This window comes from Ricinus communis, chromosome 3 (genome assembly GCF_019578655.1).
Source record: "Ricinus communis isolate WT05 ecotype wild-type chromosome 3, ASM1957865v1, whole genome shotgun sequence".
Taxonomy (NCBI): domain Eukaryota; kingdom Viridiplantae; phylum Streptophyta; class Magnoliopsida; order Malpighiales; family Euphorbiaceae; genus Ricinus; species Ricinus communis.
In genome coordinates, this window is record NC_063258.1 from 31,385,274 (window position 1) to 31,411,491 (window position 26,218).

Below are 26,218 nucleotides of genomic sequence, written 5' to 3' on the forward strand. Positions count from 1 at the left end.
ATGAAGTACCTAATAAAGTTCGTTAGGATCTCTCTATCCAATGCTTCAAAGCCAACGGCATGTCGTTTTCTCTCCTCCTCACCAGACAGTCCACGTCATCACCGGCGTCCTAAATGGACCCCGCCGCTACCTGAAAAACTTCCCTCTCCAACTGCAAACCCTAACTATTCACATAGCGACTTCTCTACTCTCTGTAACCTACTCAGTGACCCGAACCTTAAACCCCTGGAAACCGCCTTGGACCAAACCGGAATAAAACCGGAAACGAGTCTGTTAAATGCGGTGTTTGATCATTTTAATTCCTCTCCTAAATTGCTACACTCTCTGTTTGTTTGGGCTGATAAACAACCTGAGTTTGAATCCTCTACAACGTTGTTTAATTCAGTGATAAATGCACTTGGTAAAATGAAGGAATTTGATTCTGCTTGGTGTCTAGTTCTTGATCGGACCGGTTTGGTTTCGAGTGACACGTTTGCAATTCTGATCAGAAGGTACACTCGCGCAGGTATTAAGCAAATTCACATTTAAATCGCATTTAAATCTTTTGTTGTAATATTGAATTGTGATTGTTAAATATGGTGCTGTGTTTTTGTGCAGGAATGCCCCAATCTGCTATCAGGACATTTGAATATGCAATTAGCTTAGATTTTATATGTGATTATAATTGCGATGCCTTGTTGGAAATTTTATTAGATTCACTTTGTAAAGAAGGGCATGTTAGGGTTGCTAAAGAATATTTTGATAGTAGAAAGCAATTGGATTCTTGTTGGATTCCGCATGTTCGAATATATAATATACTGTTAAATGGGTGGTTTCGTTCAAGAAAGCTCAAACACGCTGAGAGACTTTGGTTGGAAATGAAAAAGAACAATGTGAGCCCAAGTGTTGTGACTTATGGTACTTTGGTTGAAGGGTACTGCCGAATGCGTCGGGTTGAAAGGGCGATCGAGTTAGTGGATGTTATGAGAAAGGAAGGAATAGAACCGAATGCATTAGTGTATAATCCGATTATTGATGCATTGGCTGAAGAAGGTAGGTTTAAGGAGGTATCTGGGATGATGGAGTACTTTTTGCAATCTGAATCAGGTCCCACTATTTCTACTTATAATTCTTTGGTAAAGGGGTATTGTAAGGCTAAAGATCCTGTGGGTGCTAGTAAGGTACTTAAAATGATGATTAGTAGAGGTTTTGTCCCAACCCCTACAACGTATAATTATTTCTTTAGGCATTTCTCAAAATTTGGAATGATTGAGGAGGGAATGAACCTTTACACCAAGATGATTGAATCTGGATACACCCCAGATAGGCTTACATTCCATCTTTTGTTGAAGATGTTGTGTGAGGAGGAGAGATTGGACTTGGCTGTTCAGATTAGTAAAGAAATGAGATCAAGGGGATGTGATATGGACTTGGCTACCAGCACCATGTTGATTCATCTGTTTTGCAGAATGCATAGATTTGAAGAGGCATTTATGGAGTTTGAAGACATGATACAGAAGGGTATAGTTCCTCAATATCTTACTTTCCAGAGATTGAATGATGAGTTAAGGAAACGGGGAATGGTAGAGAGGGCACGAAAATTAAGTGATATGATGTCTTCTGTCCCTCATTCAACAAACCTGCCCAATACATATAGTGTAGAAGGAGATGCATTACGACGCGCAAGGAGATCATCTATATTGCAGAAAGCTGAAGCAATGTCTAAAATACTGAAAACTTGTAATGATCCAAGAGAACTTGTTAAGCTTAAAAGTTCATCACAAAATCCCATTACAAGTGCAATTCAGTTGATTGAGAATATCAGAAAGAGAGTCAACAAGATATGAAGTTACAAATCGTTAGGTAACTCTTTAAAGGCATGTGAATTAAAGGTGTTCAGTGACAAGATTGTCCAGTTATTCACATATCAGAGCATAGCCACAATGCAAATATACTCTTATTCCTTCAATCATACTGGCCCTTCACTAATTAGTTCATCACACTTGCCATTTTTGCTCCCCATAGGACCGTTACCTATTTTTGAGCTTGATGGACAAAGGTCTTGCGCCATAACACTGTTCACCATCACAGGTTTGAATTCTCTCTCTTTCTCTCTCTATGTTTTGATGTGGTTTTGCTGCCGTTGGTGGTTTCTAGTATTGAGATTTTTGAAATTTTTCCATGTGGTTTTGATATATGCATAGTGCTCATTTAATCACATTACTGCACCATTGGCTCAGTGAAGCCTATATAATATTAAAAAAGGATATCAAATAAAATGTTTCTTTTGTTAAATTTCTCTATCCCAGACTGCAACTGTTGTTATCATCAGGGTAGAAGGAATGATCTAAGCCAAGACTACAATTCCGTTTGCTAATGTTAATTCTTTTACCATGAAATTTCATATATTTATAGTTGTGGAACCTACTATTATGTGTAATGGACTAGCAGGGCATAACTTTTTGTGTGTCCTTTTCTTTGTTAGTTTATTCAACACCAAATGAGCTAGTTGAAGGTAAATACTGGAATTTTCGAGTTTGATATTATGGTCACAATTGCATGAGGGTATACTCACTAATTTCCAGGATGCACGTGAAATTGGGATAGGTTGAGGTTGAATGGCGGGCAAATGTCTGAGAGAAACCTTTTGCATTCTGAACCAGGATGGAATATCCAGTGGATTCTGGGTTTGTATACCTGATTCAGGATGTTCAGGGTTGTTCAATGCCAGAAGCAGAAAGATACCATGCAAGTGAAATTCAAAGATGCTTATGTTTTGAAGGCTTTTGTTTCATGGATGATTTAAGTTTGTTTGAATCAGGAAGGCTGAATAGCCTTGATTACCCTTTTCTTAATTTGGTTTGGATTATCTAAACGATTTGCATCTTATTTTCATAAAAGCTTTTGCAACATCTGCTGTTGCATACTTTGCAATATTTCTTCCCACACTATTTATCGATTAGCTCAGGCTGAGTAATAGTGTTTACAAGTTTTGGATTGGAACATCCACTTTGGGTGTTTGTGTTTATTGTTCTTGATACTTTCAGTTCGTCTTAGATGATAGTGCTTGGATATGCGTGCTGCGATTGCTTCTATCTTATATATTTGAAGCAATCTGCAGTAGTTCTTTGGTTTGTTTTGTCTTCAAGTCTCTCTATCTTTGAAACACTTACCATCTTAATGAATGAAGATTTGTGTGAATCTGCTTTTTAATGCTGACAAGTATTCCCTTCATTAAAGTCTTCTTTGTATATATATATATTTATTTTATTTTTCTTTTGACATTTATGTTTCAGGTCCATTTCCCGCCTTATAAATGCCAGGTTTTGTTGCGATCAGAGAAATACAAGAAGACCCATACAAACTTATCTGAAGCTAGAGGTATTGTCCCGTGCTTATACCGCATAAAATTTCTATAAATTGTTTTCAAAACAGTAAGGGACCTACTCTCTTGATTATGCTTTGGAAAAAAAAAAGAAGAAAATTCTCATTGATTACAGTTTAAAACTGCCACCAGCAAACTACCACTTGTAGTAGTGAATCCAGTTTATAGTCAACTATGCGGGCATTGATGGAACCAACACTATATATTAAATTCTGATGTAGACTTCCAACTGCTGAAATTAATTTCAACCAACATTCTCTCTCATTTGAACGTTTTGGAGTTCGGTTATGCATTGTTTTATATTTTGACAGCGAATTATAAATATGTATTTTTCATTTAAGGATTTGGTTTTGGTTTACAGTGGGAGTATACATTTAGAATATGTAAAAGAAATTTTGTTTTAAGGGAAGGAAGAACTTGTTCAATCTTTGCAATTCGCAAGTTTGAACGACCCTATTTTTCTATTGCTCTATTTTGTTTCTCGAGCAGTATATGAGTAGTAAGTAGCGTACAGTCTCTCTAATGACACACACACACACATATATATAATACGTAGTGATACAGTATTCTCCATTTTATGTAGGGTTCTAGATTCAAACTAAAGCTGCGTATTCTAAATTAAGTAATGCCATTGATTTAACACAACAAGGTATTAAATTAAGAAAAAATTTATCGTTCTTATAAAATTAAGTTAATAAATATAATTTAATATCAATTTATAATATTTTAAAATATAATAACAAATTAATTATTTTTAAATATTTTTATTTTTTTAAATTTTTAAATTATATTAATAAAATAATATAAAAATTATTATTAATTAATTTTAACTTTATATAAATTAATATATTAATATAATTGATATTAAAATTAAAAAATTATTTATTATTGAATATAATGTTTAAAATATTATTTTTAAAAAAATTAAAATTACTATCTAATTACAAAATTAATATATTATTTTTTAGAATAGAATTAGTATTTTTATCTTATTAGAAAATTATATATTAATTGATATAATATTAAAATATAATTAATATGTTATTTTTTAATATCGACAGTGTTTAATTAGAAATATAACTTAATAGAAAAAATTATAAAATCACTTGTAAACTTGAATTTCATATGGCAAAATAAAATGTGTCAAAAATTAAGTATATATATATTAAAAATTAAAATTTCAGAAATAAATATATATAGATATATAGAAGCATTGGCCATTTTGACAAAAAGCATTAAGAGATAGATAACTTGAGTTTATTTTTATTTAATGTTTCACAAATTTAATAAATATGTATTTATAAATTTTTGAAGTTTTTAAAATTTTGTTCCTAATTCACTACCGTTCAATAATTTTTAAATTTTTTTTAAAAAAATTTGTAATAATTAATTTTTAGAGGGAATATTCATAAAAATATGTTGATCTATTATTATTCTTTATTACTTTTTATTGTTTTAATACTTATGATTGACTGTAAATTAGAATCTTAGAGTTATAAAATACAAAGAATTTTTTGGAGGTATTCTATTTATCTTTATTATGTTTATGTTTTAAAACTTTTTTTAAAAAGAAGAAATAGAATTAGAATGCACTTTATTTAGTGGAATTCCAAAAAGCAGCCAATAAGAAGGTAGATTGTGGAGAGAAGATAGTTTAAAATTGAAATTGGGAGTATGTAATAACTTATTAGAATTGTAACGGGGAGAGAATCTTATTAAAATAATGTTATAGGATTTGACGAAATTTAGAAAGAAAAGAAAAAGAAGAAAAATGGTCCACACAACCAAATGAAAGGAAGGAATATAGGAAGAGTGTAAGGAACACCAACACCGATACCACCACTTAGCTGAATGTGGATGTGACAGCTTATTTATTGGTTTCCTCTGTTTTTAATCAGCAATCACCTCACTAATTAGATTATGAGTGTTTAATTATTAGTTTATGGAATCTTATACCTAATTGGGGACTGGATATGAATTTTTTGATTATCCATCTCTCGTTGGACATTCTATTTTTTTTTTTTTTTTTTTTTAATTTTGTCTGTATAAACATTAATTTTGGTCTGGATATGGTTGTTATGATGTTTTTCTGTTTTGAAATAAGTCTGTCTTTTAATTATTATTTTAAGAACTCAATCCCCAACATCATAATTTGAAGTTGTATAGATTATAGCCATTAGTAGATTATCACACAAATTTATATTTTCTAAAAAAAGAAAAAGAATGCAAGTAGTACCACCTGATAGAGTTGGAAATAATGAAAAGGATTGGAAAAGATCCTATATAAAGGCAAAAAGAGTAATAATTGTGTTAACATGTTACTACTTTATTTTTACTATGATTGATGTTTTCTTGCTTTTCTATCCAATAATATTCTACTAATTCATTTTCTGATTCTCACTGATACTCCGCCCTTTAATCAAAATTCTCATTATTATCCACTCTCCACCGTCTATTTGCACTTCAAAACCCTCCTTTTATTTCCAAACTTACCCCTACCTTTTCAGTAATCCTTTTTTACCTTCTTTTTTTTTTAAATTATGATATGTAATTATATTTTCTTTTTATTTAAAATTCTCATTTTTTTTTTATATTTATCCATTTATTTAATATTAGAAATAAATACAACACATGCTATTTAATATTATTACGTACAACAATTATTTTGCTGGCGACCACTTCGTAGTAGTGATTGGAAAATCTATAAATATGCTCATGCGAGTGTTTTTAGTTTTTTTTTTTTTTTTTTTTAATTATATTCAACTATAAATTAAAAATACAACATCTAAGTTAACTTAAATAGTCTTTTATAAAAAGGAGAAATGATAATTTTTAATTCACCAAAAATTGATTTTTGAAGTAAATATTTCTTTATAATGTAATCAAATAATAAATTGCAATTTATTTTCTTAGAAAATATTTATTTATTTTCTGAGAAATAAACATGAAATTGTACTTAGCTTTTTCTATTCTACATTAACTGTCTTTTTTCAACTTAAATTTTTTTAATTATTTAGCGTTTTTATAATATTTAATATAATATTTTATTTTATTTTATTCCTGTATTGGAATAGATGCAATAAATTTTATAATATCTATACAAGAACAATTTAGTCTAATTTAATTAATTTTTTATAATTAAATTTATTAAATATTTTTTAATTAAAATAAACTATTAAACAATGAAAATTAGTATAGAATAAATGGGTGATGTAAAAGCCACTCTTTGTAAGGAAATAAATTTGATGGGTCGGAGGAGAATATTGGTAAGTAAAAGGTATGGTGCTTTACACGGCGGAGCAAATGGTGGAGGCGGCGGTGGAATAAGTCAACAAGTATACTCGAAGAGGATGAATGCCTCTTATTAAATAAAAATGTGGTCTGGTCTCCTTCGATCCCAACCCAACCCAATCTGGCACCACTCTCTATTTTGTTTACCTCTCTCAATGGCCACTACTCCCACACTGCACAACTATACCACTTAATTACACCATCCACGTGTCCCCTTCTTTCCCATGGCATTTCTTGACATTTTTAATTACATCTATCTCACCTTTCTAAATTAATACGATCGACGGTTAAATAGTGGCCTCCAGAATTCAGGAATAGCAATGTAACAAGGTACGCCTTCACCTTCTCTACCCCGTTAAGGATTGGCATAGATATAGAATATAAGATATTTTTTTAAGTAGAATATTAATATTCACTATATTTATTTTATATTAAAAATATATTTTAATTAATTTTTTAGATATATTTATTTTAATATTTTAACTATTATTAAATAAAATTTTTAAAAATAAAGTTTAGATTTAAATTTTATGAGACAGGAACATAGTGGAATGATTTAAGCTCGTTCATACCCCGTCTTTGCCCCATTTAGATCGCGTTATAAGTTTATTTACAGATATGAAATAAATTGTCATTTTTTACCTGAACTTGTAGCTCATATCAAATAAGTCTAAATTTAATTATTTTAATAAATAAACTTCTATTTAAGATCAAATATATTTAAATTCTAAAAGAAATCATAAGTATGTCTATTATACTTTTTATTTTAAAATATTAAATAAATGAAATTTGAATACATATTAATTTTTAACATTAAAAATTATTAAAAATTAATTTTTATTTTATTGAAAATCGAAATTAACAATTGTTGTCACTATTTCATTACTATTGCGGATTTTGCCAAATGATATCTATCAATATGTACTCGTAAGTATATGAACTGTTCTTATAGTAAGAATAATTTTATTACAATATTGATTTCACAAAGAACTATATACCATGTATTTTGAAGACTATCTATCATACAAAAATGCTAAAAACAAATCTAAATATTGTAAATCAAATTTTCAAAAAGAGAAATATAAAATAAATATAATACACTATAAAATAGATATGCAATGATTATGATATATGAAAACTTTATGATTTAGCCTAGTCATTTACTAGTAATCCCTTTATTTTACTTTAAGCCTATATCTAATGAATGAGATGGTGATAGCATTTTCCTTTAGCCACCTAAACTAATGATGTAACTAAAGTCTCTTGTACCAACATAGATTAAAGTAAAGATTGTGTATCTAATACATTCAACTTAGATATTTTCATAACAAGTATTATTATTAAATTGATATGATGGTCAACTAACAACAATAATTGAAACTAATAAGAATATGAAGGTAAAGAAATCATTCATCAAATAAATCAATAACAATATTCGTGCATAGTAAAAAGACTAAACTAAATACTTAAGGAATTAGCCTGACATTTAATCCAATAATCATTGTAATTAAATAGAAAGACCTAAAAATAATAAATTAAAAGTTTCCTTTAGATTCAAAATCTTTCAAGTAGGAAGGTGATTGATCCTTATGATATGTCTTTTTTAGTACTCGCAAGTGCACGAACCGTTCCTATAGTAAGGGTAAGTTCACCACGAGGTCGATCTCTCAAAGAACTATGAGACCACTTATTATAAAGACTAATTATCAACACAAAACAACAAAAGTAAATCTAAACACTCTAAATCGTATGTTGAGAGGATAATGGTCATAAAGTAAAGTAACTAAACAATAAATAAATATGCAATGCAAATGCAAATGCTTATGATCTAAAACTATATGCTAAAAGTAATATTTAATCTAGCCATTTACTTAGTAATCTCTTTGTTTTATTTTAAGCCTAGATCTAATGAATGAGATGGTGATGTGCCTTTTCCCTAAATCACTCAAGCTAATGATACAACTTAGGTTTCTTATACCAACATAGATTAAAGTAAAGATGATGTTTCTAATACTTTTAAACCTAAAGATTTTCATAACAATTACTATTGCTAAATTAATATGATGGTTAACTAACAATAATAACTGAAACTAATAAATATATGAAGGTAAAGAAATCATTCATTAAATAAATAAATAACAAGGTTCATACAAAAGTAGAAAGACTAAACTAAACTCTTATGAAAACTAGCCTAACTTATTTAACCCAATGATTATGGTATTAAATAGAAAGACAAAAAATAAGAAAATAAAAAGCTCCCTCAAGATCCAAAATTTCTTCAAGTAGGAAGAAGATTGGTCCTCAGTCTCCACTTTTTGAAAAGCTCCTTAGATCCTAAAAGAACAATGAAAACTAAAACTAAAGTGTTTATGAAGAACTGTAGAGAATTATGGAGAGAATAATGGTGGCAGGTGTAGAGAGCAGGTAGGAGAAAACTCCCCTCCTACTTTCTTCTTCCTTGCAGAGATTTATATAGAGGAGAGTCCTCCTCTAAATAAATCTCTCTAGAGATGAGTATACTAATATAAGTCTATCTAAGAGATAAGACTTAAAGTATCTTAATCTCCACCAAATATTATTCCATAAATAACTCTTAATATAAATCCTAATAATTATACAAAATGACTAAAATATCCCCTGGGCCTTATAATTAGCAGTCCATGCGTCTTAATCTTGGGCCTTGACATGAATATTCCCATTAAGCTTCTTTTAGCTCCATATTTTCCTCTTTTTTGCTAATATTTCTGAAAATAGACAATTAAGCTTAAGTGAGGCAAAATCACATATTTTCACCATTTTATATGTAGAAATATATCATTAAACCTTTAAAATACCCTTAAATATCTATACATAATTTGGACCGATCAAATACCCCCACATTTAAACTTTTACTTGTCCTCAAGTAAATAGCAACTGAGAATTAACTTTTGCAAAAATCATGAAAAATATCCCTACTCAGCTTAAAGATATTATTCAAAAGAATCTCACTAATGCAAAGATCATGTCAATCTAAGAACATTTGAGTCATAATAATTTTCTTTAAAAATATAAACTCAATCATTGTTAATCAAAAGACTCAAGCATCCAATCCTTCACACCTATTTCACAACAAATAGTTTAACTCATCTTCAAAGGATACAACTATGATGCATAATCCAAATTATCATAACCCTATTCAAAAAGGCAAAACCTTCATTCAAAAATAAGAGATCAATAGGCATTTATTACTTGCTTTTGAAGCTCTTAAACTTTTTCTTTTCTTTTCTTTATACCCCTTGGATTTTAATTTTTGATACTTGGGGTACTTCTTTTTTTCTTGAGATGTTATGCCTTTTTATGCAAATACAAACATGGAAAATGAATGTACTTGGTTACTCAATAAAATATACAGCAAGATGCTTTGCATACTCATAATCTTAATCGCCTTTTTACGCGAAAATCGATATTGGTCATGAAAATCCCCGGTTACTAAGCAACTAAAATTAGCGGAATAGAGTTATTAAACTTAGAGCTTTAAACTTGCCCATATCATATCTCACAAACTTAGGCAAGCCAATTTAATAACAAGGAAATCATAATCTAAATCATACACTTCTAATCATACCCATGTCGAATGTTACTAAACTATTCATCATGTTCATATACAAAAGATGAACACTTGATCATTTAAGTGCAAATAACTCATGAGTTTATATTTATACATGTTAAAAACTAACTCAAGAGTTCAAAAATCTTAACATAATAACATTCTTTCATTGACTCTTATATAGAATAATAAGAAAAAGCTGAGTGGAAAAATTTAAAATTTTACAAAAGATTAATCAAAATTGCTAATTCTCATGGCATATGACGTATAAAGTTAATCGAAGAAATATTCTATTTCTCTCCCCCACACTTAAATTTGACATTGCCCTCAATGTCATTGTATATAGAAAAATAAAGAACAAAAAGAGAGAAAAAAGATAGAATACTCCCCTGGAATTTTGCAATGCATAGTAAGCCATGAACTTGAATTCCAATCTCCACCATCCAAACCTTAGAAGCACCCATCATTGATAATTATAAAAGAAATAAAGAAATAAAAATTTAAAAATAATAAATTATCCTAAACATACAAAAAAGATTAAATCCTAAGATAATTAAAAGTTAGGTCCTAATAAATAAATATGACTATTTATGTGGAGGAAATAGATATATATTTAATTTTAAAAGAAATTATTTTAACTAAAAATAATTCATAATTAATCTCAATTTCTTGGATTTAATTATTTTAATTTTTGCTCAAATTTTTTTCTTTTTTTTCACGCCAATGCATGTTGCGTCGTTAGCATTGCGCTGCCTACATCATGCGGGCCGTGCGTCGCCTGCCTTTGCGACATGTGGCATGCTCGCCTTCCACGCCTCGCGGCAGACGTAGGCTGCCGTGGCTTCCTCGTGGGCGTCCCCAACCCGCGGGCTTGCTGCGGGCCCGTGTTGTCTCTACCGCCACGGGCCCGTGTGAAAATTCGTTCGCAACATGGCTCGCTAAATTTTTTTTTTTGGTTGGAGCTTTAATTGCTTCTCATGGAGACATATTGCCTTTTTGGGGATCAAATACAAGCCTATAAGATATACATAAAATAAATAAAAAATAGAAAAATAGAAAAATAAAAAATAAAAAATAAATTTAAAAAATTTAAAAATTTTGTTAAAAAGATAATAATAATAATAACTTAAATGCATAAAAATAAAAATACAATTGCTAAGTTTATTGTCTATAGCTAGACATTCCTGATTATGCTCATGGTGGGCGTTCATCCGCGCACTCCACATCTTCGTCATAAGTCATTCCTTTTAAGTATGGCTTTATACTTTTAATGCAAACATCTAAAGTATCACGAAAACTCTTGTCAATTAAGAATGGAATATCATCATATAATTGTTCATAAACAAGAGAATCTAAATAATTATATGAACACTTATCAATAGTAGATTTAGGAGATAAAGTTAGAAAATCAAACACTTTAAATTCCACAGTTTCTCCTAAAACTGTCATGGTAAGTTTTCCATCATGCATATCAATCATAGTTCTAGTAGTTGCCATGAAAGGTCTACCAAGGAGTATGATTTGCTCTTTATCCCTTGCTGGTGTGTTTTCCATGTCAAGTACTACAAAATCAACTGGAATTATTAACTTACCTACTTGTACTAGCAAGTCTTCCACTATACTTCTAGGATATTTTATCGACCTGTCTGCAAATTGAAGAGACATAGTGGTAGGCTTCAACTCTCCCAAGCCAAGTAGTTCATACATCAAATACGGCATCAAGTTGATGCTTGCTCCCAAATCTAACATGACTTTTGTATCCTTTTTGTCACCTATTGTAATATTAATGGTGAAGCTACCAAGATCCTTCATCTTAAGTGGCAATTGATGTTGAAGCATTACACTTGCTACTTGTACTTTTTTGTTGTTCGCATATCGCCTTTTGTTGGTGTTTAACTCTTCAAAGAATTTTACATAAGCTGGTTTATTCCTGATAACATCCAACAAAGGTAAGTTAGTATTAACTTCAGAGAGCATTTCAATACTTTCAAAAAAAAATTCATCATTTTTGCTCTCTTTGGGTTGGTTTAGAAAAGGAATAGGGGGTCTATAAGGCTGAGCTGCCTTATGAAATTCAGATCCAGAAAATGCTTCCTTTTCTTTATTCTCCAGCCTAAGATTAGGCTCTACTTTTTCTTCCTTTTGTATGCTTTCCTCATTGCTTTGCACTAATCCATCATTTTTAGATGTACCTGTATAAGAAGAAAAATTCCTTTCAGTTTCCATAGTAATATTATCGACAACCTCACCTCTTCTAATAGTAGTAATGGAATTGGCTTGTTCAGGTTGATTTGATAGTTCCTCTTTATTGAGTTCTTCAACAATTTGTTCCATTTGAGCTTCTAAACATTTTAGTGAAGCCTCAATGAAATCTGTCTTTTTCTCATTTCTCTCCATCCTATCATGAAAAGCCATCATAAATGATTGAAGTGTTTCTTCCAAACTTGGCTTCATTTATTCATTAGATCGAAGAGCGCCGAGGATTTATGCTTGTGGGCTAGGGTGAATATTGCAGACCAGCGGATCTGGTGGTCGACAATCGTTCGGACTTGGTAAAGGTTGTCGCATTGTTCTTGATCTTGAAAGAAAGGATTGGAGTCCCTTTGGAATTAAGAATATTGGTCTTGGTAATAAGGTTGATTTTGACTTCTCGATAACTGTGGTGGGTTTTGGTCATTATATTTTCAAGAAAAAATTGGATGGTTTCTCCAACGTGTATTATATGTGTTGGAATAAGGGTCATTCACAGGATGCATGGGTTGGTAAGAATCCATCAAATTTGTTTGGTCATACATATTTCTTTTGTAATTATCAAAAGATGAACAAACATTAGCACTATAACCATAAATACCACATACCTCATTATTTGGTGAGTTTTTTTTATTGAAGTAAGCATATTAACTTGCTTAGTCAATTCAGTTAATTGCATGACCATCTCACTATTAGCTACCACTTCATTTACTTCTATTCTCTTTGTCCTCACACTCTTTTGTCGAGAATTGGCTCCTAACATCTCAAAGATGTTATAAACCTCATCAAGTATCCTTTCTAACATAGCACCCCCAACTGCATTATCAACCATACATTGATATTGGTGTGTCAACCCATCATAAAATGATTGGTTAGTTATTGGGAGTAGGAATCCATGGTGTGAGCATTGCAATAAAAGTGATTTGAAGCGATCCCATGCTTCATGAAAAGATTCAGCATTTTCTTGATAAAAATTAAAAATCTCACCTCTTAATTCTTTGGTCTTTTGCTGTGAGTAAAATCTACTCATAAACTTTTGATAATTTCATTCCAATTTCTCAAAGAATTAGGAGGCAAGGTCATTAACCAAGCCTTTGCTCTTTCTTTCAATGAATAAGGGAAACACCTCATTCTTAGTTGATCCTCATTAAGTCCAAATAATGGGAAAGTATGAACTATGAAATAAAATTCTCTAATGAATGTTAATGCATCCTCACTAGGCATACCGTAAAATGAAGGAAGCATATTAAAATGAATGCTCTTAAGTTCATAATTCCTAGATGTATCACTTAGAACTATGCATGAAGTAGTGTTACCAATTGTAGACATTGCATAATCTTTCATAGTCATTCGCCTTTCAGCTCCTACTTCTCTTGGTGGGTTTGCCATGATATTAACTTCTTCTGTTGATTCTTCTTCTAGTTGTTTCCTGCTAAGCATACAAAACAAAAGAAAATTTCAGATTAAAAAATAAAATTTTACAAATAAAATTTACAAACAAAACAAAAACACATAAATAAAACAAATCATAAAACACAAAACACAAAACACAAAACAAACAAATAAAATAAAAACACATAAACAAAATAAATCACAAAACACAAAACAAACTAACAAACACAAGATACTTTTGATAATCAATCAATATAATAAATTTGGACACAGTTCCCCGGCAACGGCGCCAAAAACTTGATATATCTTTTTTAGTACTCGCAAGTGCACAAACCGTTCCTATAGTAAGGGTAAGTTCACCACGAGGTCGATCTCTCAAGGAACTATGAGACCACTTATTATAAAGACTAATTATCAACACAAAACAACAAAAGTAAATCTAAACACTCTAAATCGTATGTTTGAGAGGATAATGGTAATAAAGTAAAGTAACTAAACAATAAATAAATATGCAATGCAAATGCAAATGCTTATGATCTAAAACTATATGCTAAAAATAGTATTTAATCTAGCCATTTACTTAGTAATCTCCTTGTTTTATTTTAAGCCTAAATCTAATGAATGAGATGGTGATGTGCCTTTTTCCTAAATCACTCAAGCTAATGATACAACTTAGGTTTCTTATACCAACATAGATTAAAGTAAAGATGATGTTTCTAATACTTTTAAACCTAAAGATTTTCATAACAATTACTATTGCTAAATTAATATGATGGTTAACTAACAATAATAACTGAAACTAATAAAGATATGAAGGTAAAGAAATCATTCATTAAATAAATAAATAACAAGGTTCATACAAAAGTAGAAAGACTAAACTAAACTCTTATGAAAACTAGCCTAACTTATTTAACCCAATGATTATGGTATTAAATAGAAAGACAAAAAATAAGAAAGTAAAAAGCTCCCTCAAGATCCAGAATTTCTTCAAGTAGGAAGAAGATTGGTCCTCAGTCTCCACTTTTTGAAAAGCTCCTTAGATCCTAAAAGAACAATGAAAACTAAAACTAAAGTGTTTATGAAGAACTGTAGAGAATTATGGAGAGAATAATGGTGGCAGGTGTAGAGAGCAGGTAGGAGAAAACTCCCTTCCTACTTTCTTCTTCCTTGCAGAGATTTATATAGAGGAGAGTCCTCCTCTAAATAAATCTCTCTAGAGATGAGTATACTAATATAAGTCTATCTAAGAGATAAGACTTAAAGTATCTTAATCTCCACCAAATATTATTCCATAAATAACTCTTAATATAAATTCTAATAATTATACAAAATGACTAAAATATCCCTTGGGCCTTATAATTAGCAGTCCATGCGTCTTAATCTTGGGCCTTGATACGAATATGTCCCATTAAGCTTCTTTTAGCTCCATATTTTCCTCTTTTTTGCTAATATTTCTGAAAATAGACAATTAAGCTTAAGTGAGGCAAAAGCACATATTTTCACCATTTTATATATAGAAATATATCATTAAACTTTTAAAATACCCTTAAATATCTATCCATAATTTGGACCGATCACCTTACTCTCAACTGCTTCATAGCTTTTTAAATCTTAAAAGAATAATGTAAACTAAATTAAAAATATTTATGAAAGATGAACTGTAGTGAATTGCAGAAAGAGGAATAATGAAAAAATGCAGATTGAATGAATATTTTCTAGTTGTGTAAATGGTTTCCACTGCTTGTAGAGATTCATTTTGCGGAATTATCCTCCAAAACTTCCAAAAATTACTTCTACAACTCTTAACTATCATAATTAAATAGATAACTGATAATAGTTCATAATTATATAAAATACTTAATTTATTCCCCTTTCGAGCATTAATATATTCGGCTAGACTTGTAAAATTAGTAGTTTATGCGTTCTTAATTCTAGATCTTAGCAGCAGCAACAATTCTATTTAAGCCCATTTGTGAATATTTAGCTCATATTTTTCTTTTTAGCTATTAATACGTGAAATTGGATAACAAAATTAAAATGAGATAATAAACACATATTTTTATATATTATATATAAAAAAATATATAATTAAAGCACTAAAAGACCCTAAATATATATACATAATATGAACCTATCACCAAACCATCATCAACAATGTGCCATTAATTTCATCAAATTTAATGGAACTTTGGATCTATTTCTTTAAATAGAAGTTATAGATTAATTTGCTAATATAATTAAAATTTGACTCATTTGCTTCGAAATACAAGTTTGAAGGAGTATTTAATCCTTTAGTTAAATTAATACGGGTACCCATTCAATTTTAATAGATTATTTTTCTATATTGTTCTGTAAAAAACATAAGTCCCTATTTAGTTGTTAATTTAATTATTAAAGTCTTTATTAATTAACATAAATATGAAAACATATAATTAATATATAATTAATTAATTTTATAATTGCAAATTAGTACTGTACAAAGTTTTTAAATTTTAATATATAATTTTTTTATTTAAATTTCAAAAATTATAAATAAATTTTTAATTCTATAAATATTGAATTATCGGGCATTGTATTAAAAGAATTTGTTAAAAATATTTTAATAAAAGAATAGTTAAGAAGTAGTACTAAATAAGAAAGAAAACTAAATATAATTTCTTGTTTGGATTTTAATATAATTTCTTTCTCCTCGTTAGATTGTGACCTTAAGGTATTGACACGAAGTTGAATTAAAACAAACACAAGGCCATGAAACTTCTTAGATTTGTTTTCTTATCATTTTGCTTTTGAATTTGAATGTACAAATCAATTTATTATCTGTGCTGCCCATGTCTCGAAAGTGAACATCTTCCTATCAGAAAAAGGATTATAGAGACTCTTAATTTAATACATTTTCTATCTTTTGAATATGAAAAACAAATTTTTTAAATTGAATATGGAATAAAATTCTTGATTTTTTTATACCTTATTGAAATCTATATATATTAATTTTTGAAAAATAAATTTTTTTGATATATATGTTTAATTTCTGATAAATAAAATATTTATTTTGACTTGTATATTTATTGGTGAAATATGAAATTTAAGCTTATGTGTAATTTTTTAGTTTTTTTATTAATTTGTTGATTCATAAGTTACATTCTTAATTAAACGCTCATTATAATTCTAAAAAATAGTATATTAATTGTATTTTAATATTATATTGACTAATAAATTAATTTTTTAGTTGGATGATAATTTCAATTTAAAAAATAACATCTAAAATTATATATTTAATATTATATTCAATAATAATTTTTTTTAATTATATAATAAATTCTTAATTCTAAAAATAATAGAATCAACTATATTAATATATTAATTTATATAATATTAAAATTAAATAATAGATAATTTTTATATTATCACATTAATAAAATTTTAAAATCTCAAAAATTTGAAGAGATTTAAAAATAGTTAGTTTACTATTATTTTTAAAATTTTATAAATTAATATTAATATTAAAAATTTTATTAAAATATATCTATCAATTTAATTTTATAATTAAAATAATAATAACTCACGTGCGGGTAAATAACTAGCAAATTTTCGATCCAAATCTATTTTTCTCATTTGATTCGAGAAGGCTTTTTTTTATTCTTCTTTAGAAATAATGAATCATATATAAGATAAAATATTTTATTTGGATTTTGTCAAAGTATTAGTACTCTACTATTATAATATTTATTTTTAATTATAAATAATCAATTGATATTATTTAAATCAATTTATTAGTTTATATACTATCATATTAATTTATATTATCAATAAATTAATGTAATAACTTTTAGTTATTTATATAAACTAAAATTATATAGATAAATTCTATAGTTTTTAAGTACTATTAATTAATTATAAAAATAGATAAAAATTGTAATAAATTAAAGTAATATCTTTTATTGGTTGATAACCAAATGTTTTTATTATTTAGTTATATTAATAAATTATTAAAATAAAAATAATATTAATAGTTATATAATTTTATAAGATATCATATATTTGCAATACATCAGAATGACTCTTAATATTATTAAAATATATTATATTTAATTTCAATCAATGCTATCATAGATAATAAGTAATTAAAACTAACAATTGCAAAACTATTTCTTGAAGACACAAGTGTTTTTTATTGCAATAATATGTATATATATATATATATATATATATATATATATATATATATATATATATATATATATATATTTGTGTTATCACTTACTATTATTGATTTGAAAAGAAAAGAAATGAAGGAGAGGAAGAGGGAGATATTCTCAACATGAAAGGGAAAGAAAGAGCAAGAATGTGAACTTTTGACTATCAATCTTTTAGGATGGACAAATTAATAATTAAAGTGCATACCATAATAATAACTATAAAAAGTAGAAAAGATATGAAATGATATTAGACACAATATATAATCAACATTACAATATTATACATATATATTTATTTATTTGCTATGTTCAAGAAATTAATATAAACTAAAAATATATTTTCTTTTAATTTGGTGTCATTCCATTAAAAAAAAAAAAGGATTTTCAATTTGAATTTTTATATTCAATTTATTTGAGATATATATATATATATATATATATATAGTTTGTGTCAGGCTAAATATACTAATTCATCATTTTAAAATAATATTTTTAAAAGTGTCAAATATATAATGCCTTTGATTAAATATTATTTAATTGACTTCGACTTAGGCTAATCACTCAATCATGTATTCATCTAAACCAAAATTCTAAGATTTATAACCCAATTTCTAAACTGTTACGAATAATGTTAAAGAATCACACTAATTTCTCGAGTTCGATTATAAATTATGAGAGAAGGCATGATTCCATTAACTGCACGATGATTAAAAGAAGTATTAGTTTTGCTTTTATTTTCTTTTTTAATAAAAGCCGAACCAAAAAATAAGGTATTAGTTCCGGTAACAGAAAAATCAGTTGGTTAATCACTGACTTTAGAGTTTAGAAAAACTGTAATATCTTTAAAAAAAAAAAAAAAAACCCTGAAAATCAAAAGAATAAAATATAAAGATAAATAGATAAATTAAAAATAGTTTCATCGGAAAATCGAATTAACAACTTTTGTAATATAAAAGTCAAAATAAACACCTAAAAGTGTATATATGAGATAGAAATAGTCTCTTATAGCTTAACTAAGGTCTCAAGTTGGAAACTTAGGTATGCAATTGAGGGAGTGTTTTGTGACGGTAATGATCATATCCGACATATTCTAAATTAACTATAATTATATGTAACAAAAAAAAACTGAAAATAATAATTAAAAAAAGTAACACTATGATTTGATTAAAATTTTTGAGTTCGATACAATCAATTTTGTATTCGGTTCAGTTGTTTATTTTTGCTGTCACCCTTACTAAATAATAAATACAAAAAATAAATCTAAATATTTGAATTAGATGAATTCTATGCATTCATAAATATAGATAATTGAATCGGATAAGATTTATTTAGAGAATGTTTGATTCATAAATTTTGTGCAGCCGATAATTATTTCTTATTTAACAGTCGCATTAAATTATTTGGTAAAATTTAAAAATCAGCAACTAATAGCAAATTTAATCTCAATCAACTACTAATTATATCGACTCTATTTTAATCTCAATTATATAATATTACCTTTATTATAACTTATTAACAAGTGATCTCATATTTTTATATTTAATAATTAAATAATTATGATATCTATAATTATAATATTTGAAATTAAGATTTTTATTAATAGAATTAAATTTTAAATAATAAATACAATTAAAATAAATAAAATTTATAATTGAGCTAAATAATATTAATTATAATATTTTTAATTATTATAAATTATTTTTATTAATTTATCATATTAACAATAATATACTAAAATAAAATATAATTTAAAAATAAATTATATTTTAAATAATACTAACATACTAATATAAACGTTAATAATATTTTATTATTAGCTATTAGCTATCAATTATCAGTTTCTAACCGTATTAATTAATTAAATTAAAAATATTTTTAATTATAATGCAAGCGGACTCTTAAACTCATATTTAATGTTAAATGATTAATTCTATATGTTTATTATTTAATACTAATATTACAGGCTGCGGCAAGACTAGGTGAATATTTCTCTTGAATTTTGGACTCGGGAACAGTACTAATAAAAAATGAAAAAGAAAAAAGAGAAGCCCTCACCGTAAGAGTACTACACAAGCTCGCACTAGAAATAAACTGAAAATCTCTTCTCACTGCTTTCTATCAGCACGCATATGCACACACTCAAAACACAACAGTTACACCCTTTTAGAACAAAACAACCCAACTGCTCAGACACACAGCAGTGAAAGACAGAAAAAACCCCATTTTTATTCAAAGTTAGAACCTTTTGCTTTTTAATGCTCTCTCTCTCTTATAATAATAAAGTTTGATTCTTTTTTCTCTCTTCTTCCTGAAAATCGTGCTCTCTCTCTCTCTCTCTCTCTCTCTCTCTTTCTATGTTGTTGCTGTGGGTGCTGCTGCTGCTCTAGTGAAAATAGTAGATATGAAGTTGCAAAAGAAGCTTAAATGGCCGTACTAATAATGGCTCATCATCAGACCAAAACACCCAATAACAATAATGCCAACACTACTCTTAGTATTATCACTAACAATTCCCAACAACAGCAGCAGCATCAAGAAGTGATTAATAATAATAACAATAAAGCAATGTTTCATGACTTCCTTGGAATGAAGCCTTCTGCTACAGCAGATTCTCCTGTTGTTTTGCCTTCTAAGAACCTCCCTCCTGATGCTTCTCCTTCTGCTTCTCTCTCTGCTGGTGCTGCATCTTCTGGTGGTGGTGTTCGATGTCCTCTCTCTGCTACCTCTGATCTCGCCTCTGGTATCTGTTTAGTTTACTTTTCTTATTATTTCTTCTTTAGAACTAAAAGATTTTTTTTCTTTTGGTTACTGTTTTTTTTCTTCTTTTTACTAGATGTTTTTGTTCTTGTTCTTTAGTGATATGTTTCTTATTTTTTCTAATCTGAAGTGGGTTGTGAATTGCAATCCAGTAAAATGAAAGCTTTTTATCCTTACTCCAATAGTTTGCAGTTAATGTAGGAATGTGCTTTTCTATTTTCTTCTTTTCCCTTTTCCCTCTTTCTTAGTGGGTGATTAATTTAGTTTCTTTTTGTATTTGAATGTGTGAAATGTCTTTGTGCTATGTTTGTTTATAGAGTAGTAGTGATTTTCACTTGGTGATGTAAAAAGATTGCTCTTTTCAAGTGGTAGTGGAGCTGGTGTCTTTGTTTATAGGTTAGTTCTTAGTGAGGTTAGTTACGGAGTTGGTACATGTCGTAGGTTTTAGTTCTTTCTCTTTTCTTTTGTCTTATTAACGAATTCTTCCTAATAAGTAAGTTCAATTTGCTCCGGCTTGCAATTTCTTTTTCCATATTTAGTTTCTTGTGGTTGATGGGTTTTTGCCAATATGTTCTTTTCTGCTGTTTTTCTCAAGTTGCCTATAGAAGAATGAAGATGGTTAAATGTAATTATACATGTACAGTTTCTTTTTTCCTTTTGGAAGTTCCTTAATACAACTTGAACTTTATTAATCAACCTTCTTTTTGCTAATGATCAGAGAAAGAAAAGCACCACTTTTCCTACTTAGCCACTTGTGCGTGCTTCTTCTACAGATATGAGATGTTTTATGTTTCTTTTCTTTTGATGGGGCTCTTTCCATCTATATTATCTCTATTAATGGACATTATTGATCTTGAATTGTACTTGTGATTATAATAGTTGAACATTTGTATTGCTTAAAGATTACCTGTGTTTTTCTAGTTTGAGATTCTAGCCATTGAGATTGAAGTTTGATTTCTCATTAACTTTAATAGAAAGGCAGGCTGGAAATCATCTTGAGGGGATTCCATTTTATGGTCCAATGAGTGATATTTCTGGTCCTGAGATAAGCAACCGATTAGCAGGAAGTAAGCGCAGTAATTCAGATTCTGCATTTACAGCGTCTTCTAAGGATGGGATTCCACATATGGCCCATGACTCTCTTGAGAGCTTGCATTTGATGAAGGTAATCTTGAACAGGTTACCATGTGGTTATTCTTCCATTTTAATACATGCCAAAAAAGCCCTTTATATGGCTGTTGCTATTTATGTTTATGGTTCCTATTTGAATTCAGATGCTCAAGAATGGAACCGGGGGAGATCGTCATAGAAGGTCCAATGATGATGAGGCTTTCTATGGTATGCAGGCAATGAGGCCAACTTCTGCGTCCCTCATTCTGCAATCTTCTACTGGCGGAAGGCTTGATGCCAATGTCTCCAAATGGGAGAGACCAATTCCCGTGGGAACAGCCATACAGTATCCTCCTCGTGCTGGTCAGTTTGTCCCTTTTGTGCATCAAGTCTCAGCCAACAAATTTAGGGAAATGAATGCTGGTACATCAATCATCTCTCAATCAGCTGCCGATGAAGGATCAAGAACTGGAATTAAGGGCCCTGGAATTTTGAGTTCTTTAAATACTGGCAGTGGCATTTCTGAGAAAAATTCATCAGGTGCGCTGCCAAGTGGCAGCAAGCTCAAGTCTGGGACTCATGTTTCAGATCCAGAATCTTCAACTCCTTCAAGGTAAATTTCATGATATGATCCATTGTGTTACTATGTTCTTTTTCTTGTTAGTTTTGTTTTCTGACAGTAAATTTGGTGCTAACTATGATCTGTTATTATGGCAGTCGTCAAGGTTTAACCTCTGCCAGTCGTCAGATGACTATTTTTTATGGTGGTCAAGCTCATGTTTTTGATGATGTCCACCCAAACAAGGTTTGCCTCTCTCCCTGTCTCCCCCTCCCTTAATCCTAATATGAAAGGCAACTCTGTTTAATCATATAGTTCCTACTGTCATTGTACAAAAGCTTATGTTGTAAGCTCAAGGAATACCTGTCTTGGCTCTCATTGCTTATAGGACCCAAACATTTTATGTAAAAAATGCATGTTTGATGTTACCTTAGATGCCTGCAATTAGTTTGTCATTGTTCTAACTGAATAGCTTCTGGACATAGTGTTGGTTACAATGTATTTGTTGTTATCCACTCATGTTGCAGCTGTATTCATTGCCTTAGTGCCATGCAGCCTGTAGCACTTAGACAAGATCATTAGTTTTAGTGAAAGCACACGATGATCACTTTTTATGTTGGTTGGCTATGTTATTGGAGGCTTGCTTCAGAATGTGGCCAAATAGAAGTGCTACATCATTCTAGGCTTGATGTTACTTGGATCTCATCACTGGGGTTGCAAAGGACCAGCTAAACTAATATCATATAAATCCTCAAGCTGGTGGACTTCTCCCTTTCCATTCTGAGTTTGTTGCTAAATCTTGTTCTTCTGGATTCTGAATTGCACTGAATTACTGTTTTTTGCACTTGTTTGCATGAGGCAGAACTGCTCTTGTGGAATTCTTTGCTGAAGCTGCCACTGGCATGTGAAAATGGCCCAGGGCTTTTGTATATGCTAAAGTTGTAATATTCGCAAATCACTAGACGTTTCCATATTCCGTCCAGCTTTCAGGACTTAATTGATGCAACTTATAGATAATTTATAAAATTCAATATTGCAATTAAACAAATCTTTTGTTCATTTTTAAGAGGTGGTTGGATATTTGCCAACCATGGAAATGCCTACAGTAATAAGTCTGCTTCAGTGCAAAGGCAAGATCCCAGTCTTGTTGATTCTGCAGTGAAACCAGTGACAATGTCAGTTTAATTTAGGATGTTCTTGCATGTCCTCTAGATGAAATATTAAGGTTAGAAATTGCAATCGAATTCAACAAATGTGGTTCATGACTTGCTTTAATTCAAAATGGATTCTTTATTCATTTTTTTTCTAAAAGAATCAGATAGCAGTTTTTCTTTTGAGTTTTATGTTATCTTGGGACAGTTTTTAACTTGATTTCTTTATTATATGTTTGTTGTCAAATTGAAATTCTCTGGCTTCTCTTCTTCAAGTTCTTAAATGTTTACATGCTCATAAACAAGGAGCATGGCTTTATTCCTACATTCTCCCATTAAGACAAAAATAGTTTGTTCTCCATCCACTGTTCGCAGTAAGCACATAATCTTTATTTCTTCAAGCCATCCATTTAATGTTGTTGGACTTCAGCTGTACTCAGATCATCATGTACAACCTTATAAGTGATCAATGGTACTCAGCTTCACCCTGGTAATCCCACTGCCAGTGTTGTAAATCTGAATGCCTGTAATAATGCCTTTTAGCTTTGCAGTTATTGTTTTTCTCCTTTCCCTTGGGGATCATCAAGGGAGACCCTTATGTTTGCTCTAGGAGGAATTCTACCTGCTTGACCAGTTGTCATGTCCTAGGTTCTTTTTCCAAGTCAGAAATTTCTTCTGTTGCTGTGTCTTTTTAGACCTTGTTCTGCAGTTTATTTTACTTTAGGTACTGATGATGGTGTCCTCTATAATGGTGATTATCCACATTGCAACTTGGCATTCTTTTGTTTAACACTCTGCACTCCGACTCTCATGAGTGTCTATGTTACAGCTTGTGGTCTCTCTTTTTAGCTTGTGGGAGATCCGTGTTGTGTTTTGACATTCTTTATTCTATTTATGCTTTGTCACTAATAATATGCAAGCAGGTAGAATTTAGCTTCATCATTGATAATATGCTTTCAAGCAATTTATTTGTACTCTTTGTCCTGCACTAGTAGCAATTCTCATAGATGGAGAAGCTAATTCTGCGGTTGTGAGAGTCTTTTAACATGTCTATCTTGTTCTCATTTATTTGCACATGATATTGCAAATTCTATGGAGATCCAATGCCTGTTAGGTATATCGAAAAGACACTTCATAATGCGTTTGTACCTGCTGGTCTTTTTATTTTGGTCATGAAGGGTATCATATTGTTATTTATCTAGTCTTCCTTTAGGAGTCTGCCAAGATGCAAATCTCAAATTTTGGCTGTTTTTGTTTAAAATATCAGTTATTTCACCATGAGCATTTTCTGCATTCATCCTTCCTTGAAGTGTACAAGTATCTTATATCAGTTTTGAATTTCAAAAAATGGAGTACTTATCCTTTCTGCTAAATGAATGTGGTCCCGTTAGGTCCTGCATTCATTACTTTCCAAACTCTGATACTTGACATGATTGTGGGTAACAATGTTTGCATTACCTTGATTTATTTTAAATTCAAAATGATGCATAAAGTCTTCATTGTTAATGAAAAAGCAGGCATACATATGCTTGTCCTTCACCTTTTATAAGTTATGTCAAGGTAACGGCCTACAAAATCTGTTTCTTGTGGAATATTTTCTAAGGTAAAACCCCAAAAGAAAACCTTTTCTGTACACTTCCTTTTCTATGCTGTGCCATTTTTTTGTTACTTTTCCATGTGAGTGTTTAGAATCATTCTGTTATTACTTATTGTTGTATATCGAGGTCTATATTTTCCGGAATGTTATCCATGTGCTCTTCTTTTCTTCTTTCAGAATAACTTTCTTTATCAATAGAGATCTTAACTGATTTTTGTTGCTGGAATGCCATACCTTGAACCACCTTGTGCTATTTCAGGCAGACGTTATAATGGCTTTAGCAGGATCAAATGGAGGATCATGGTCAACGACCTACTCACCGAAACCTACAATGAGGCCCGGTGGTGAAATCCACATGACCAGCGGAGAAAATGAAGCAGGTGATGCGGCATGCCAACGAGAATTCCGTGCTAGACTATCAGGCATTACTAATACTACTCAAGGAGTCGGCTCTGGCGATCGAGTCTCTATGCCTACAGGTAATGGTTCGTATTAGTTATTGCGAAGTAAGGAAATGACTTTATATTATAACTTTTTGTTTTTTAATTTTATTTTATATGATTGATTGCTAATGTGTAGGAGGTCATCATGGCAGCATCATGATAGCTGACAAGACAAGAAACCCAGGTCAGGCAGGAGAAGCAAGTACTGAAGATAAAAGGGAGGTTTAAGGCTCCAAGGGGGTAAAGGGGTTTTGGGGGTATTTTCCTGTTTAGAGAGGACTAAGCTGAGCTATCAGATGTAGACATGGCTAAGCTTCTAATATGATTTTAGATTATGGTTATCAGTTTTCTCAAGTAGAGTTGTTTCTTTCATAATTAGTTTACTAGCCATTGGGCTTAGTAGCAGCCCGGCCGATGGCAGCTTCGATCCTCATTAAAGATTTCCCAAGTTCCAAGAGAAGTATTTGCGCATATTATATGGCCTTAATCTATATAAAGCAGTCTCATATTATTTGCCTTCAA

General features: G+C 29.9%; 2 protein-coding genes and 1 non-coding gene across 4 annotated transcripts; all 3 read left to right on the top strand.

Annotated features, from left to right (window-relative positions):
- Positions 1-3,828, top strand: LOC8272369 (pentatricopeptide repeat-containing protein At5g11310, mitochondrial). 2 transcript variants are annotated; one of them, XM_002516572.3, is made up of 4 exons: positions 1-505; positions 598-1,842; positions 2,005-2,070; positions 3,276-3,828. In XM_002516572.3, exons 1-2 carry the CDS (start codon positions 1-3, stop codon positions 1,824-1,826), a joined length of 1,734 nt encoding a protein of 577 aa, XP_002516618.2. In that variant the 3' UTR covers positions 1,827-1,842; positions 2,005-2,070; positions 3,276-3,828. The 2 variants fall into 2 exon arrangements, with proteins under 2 accessions (XP_002516618.2, XP_025012670.2); XM_025156902.2 differs by having other exon boundaries at positions 598-2,070.
- Positions 3,829-13,381: 9,553 nt separating this feature from the next.
- LOC112534455 lies at positions 13,382-13,489 on the top strand. The gene has a single exon (XR_003078743.1). It is a non-coding gene; the product is annotated as a small nucleolar RNA R71 (small nucleolar RNA).
- A 6,741-nt stretch (positions 13,490-20,230) lies between these two features.
- Positions 20,231-26,218, top strand: LOC8278616 (protein TIFY 8). Its single transcript, XM_002515554.4, has 6 exons — positions 20,231-20,819; positions 21,811-22,001; positions 22,111-22,559; positions 22,664-22,751; positions 25,513-25,732; positions 25,833-26,218. The coding sequence occupies exons 1-6, from the start codon at positions 20,504-20,506 to the stop codon at positions 25,922-25,924; spliced, it is 1,356 nt and encodes a 451-aa protein (XP_002515600.2). The 5' UTR covers positions 20,231-20,503; the 3' UTR covers positions 25,925-26,218.

Coding starts and splice junctions, on each gene's coding strand:
- LOC8272369 (XM_025156902.2), top strand. CDS start 1: ATGAAGTACCTAATAAAGTTCGTTAGGATCTCTCTATCCAATGCTTCA. Junction 506..597: donor CAGAAGGTACACTCGCGCAG/GTATTAAGCAAA, acceptor GTTTTTGTGCAG/GAATGCCCCAATCTGCTATC.
- LOC8278616 (XM_002515554.4), top strand. CDS start 20,504: ATGGCCGTACTAATAATGGCTCATCATCAGACCAAAACACCCAATAAC. Junction 20,820..21,810: donor TACCTCTGATCTCGCCTCTG/GTATCTGTTTAG, acceptor TAACTTTAATAG/AAAGGCAGGCTGGAAATCAT. Junction 22,752..25,512: donor ATGATGTCCACCCAAACAAG/GTTTGCCTCTCT, acceptor GTGCTATTTCAG/GCAGACGTTATAATGGCTTT.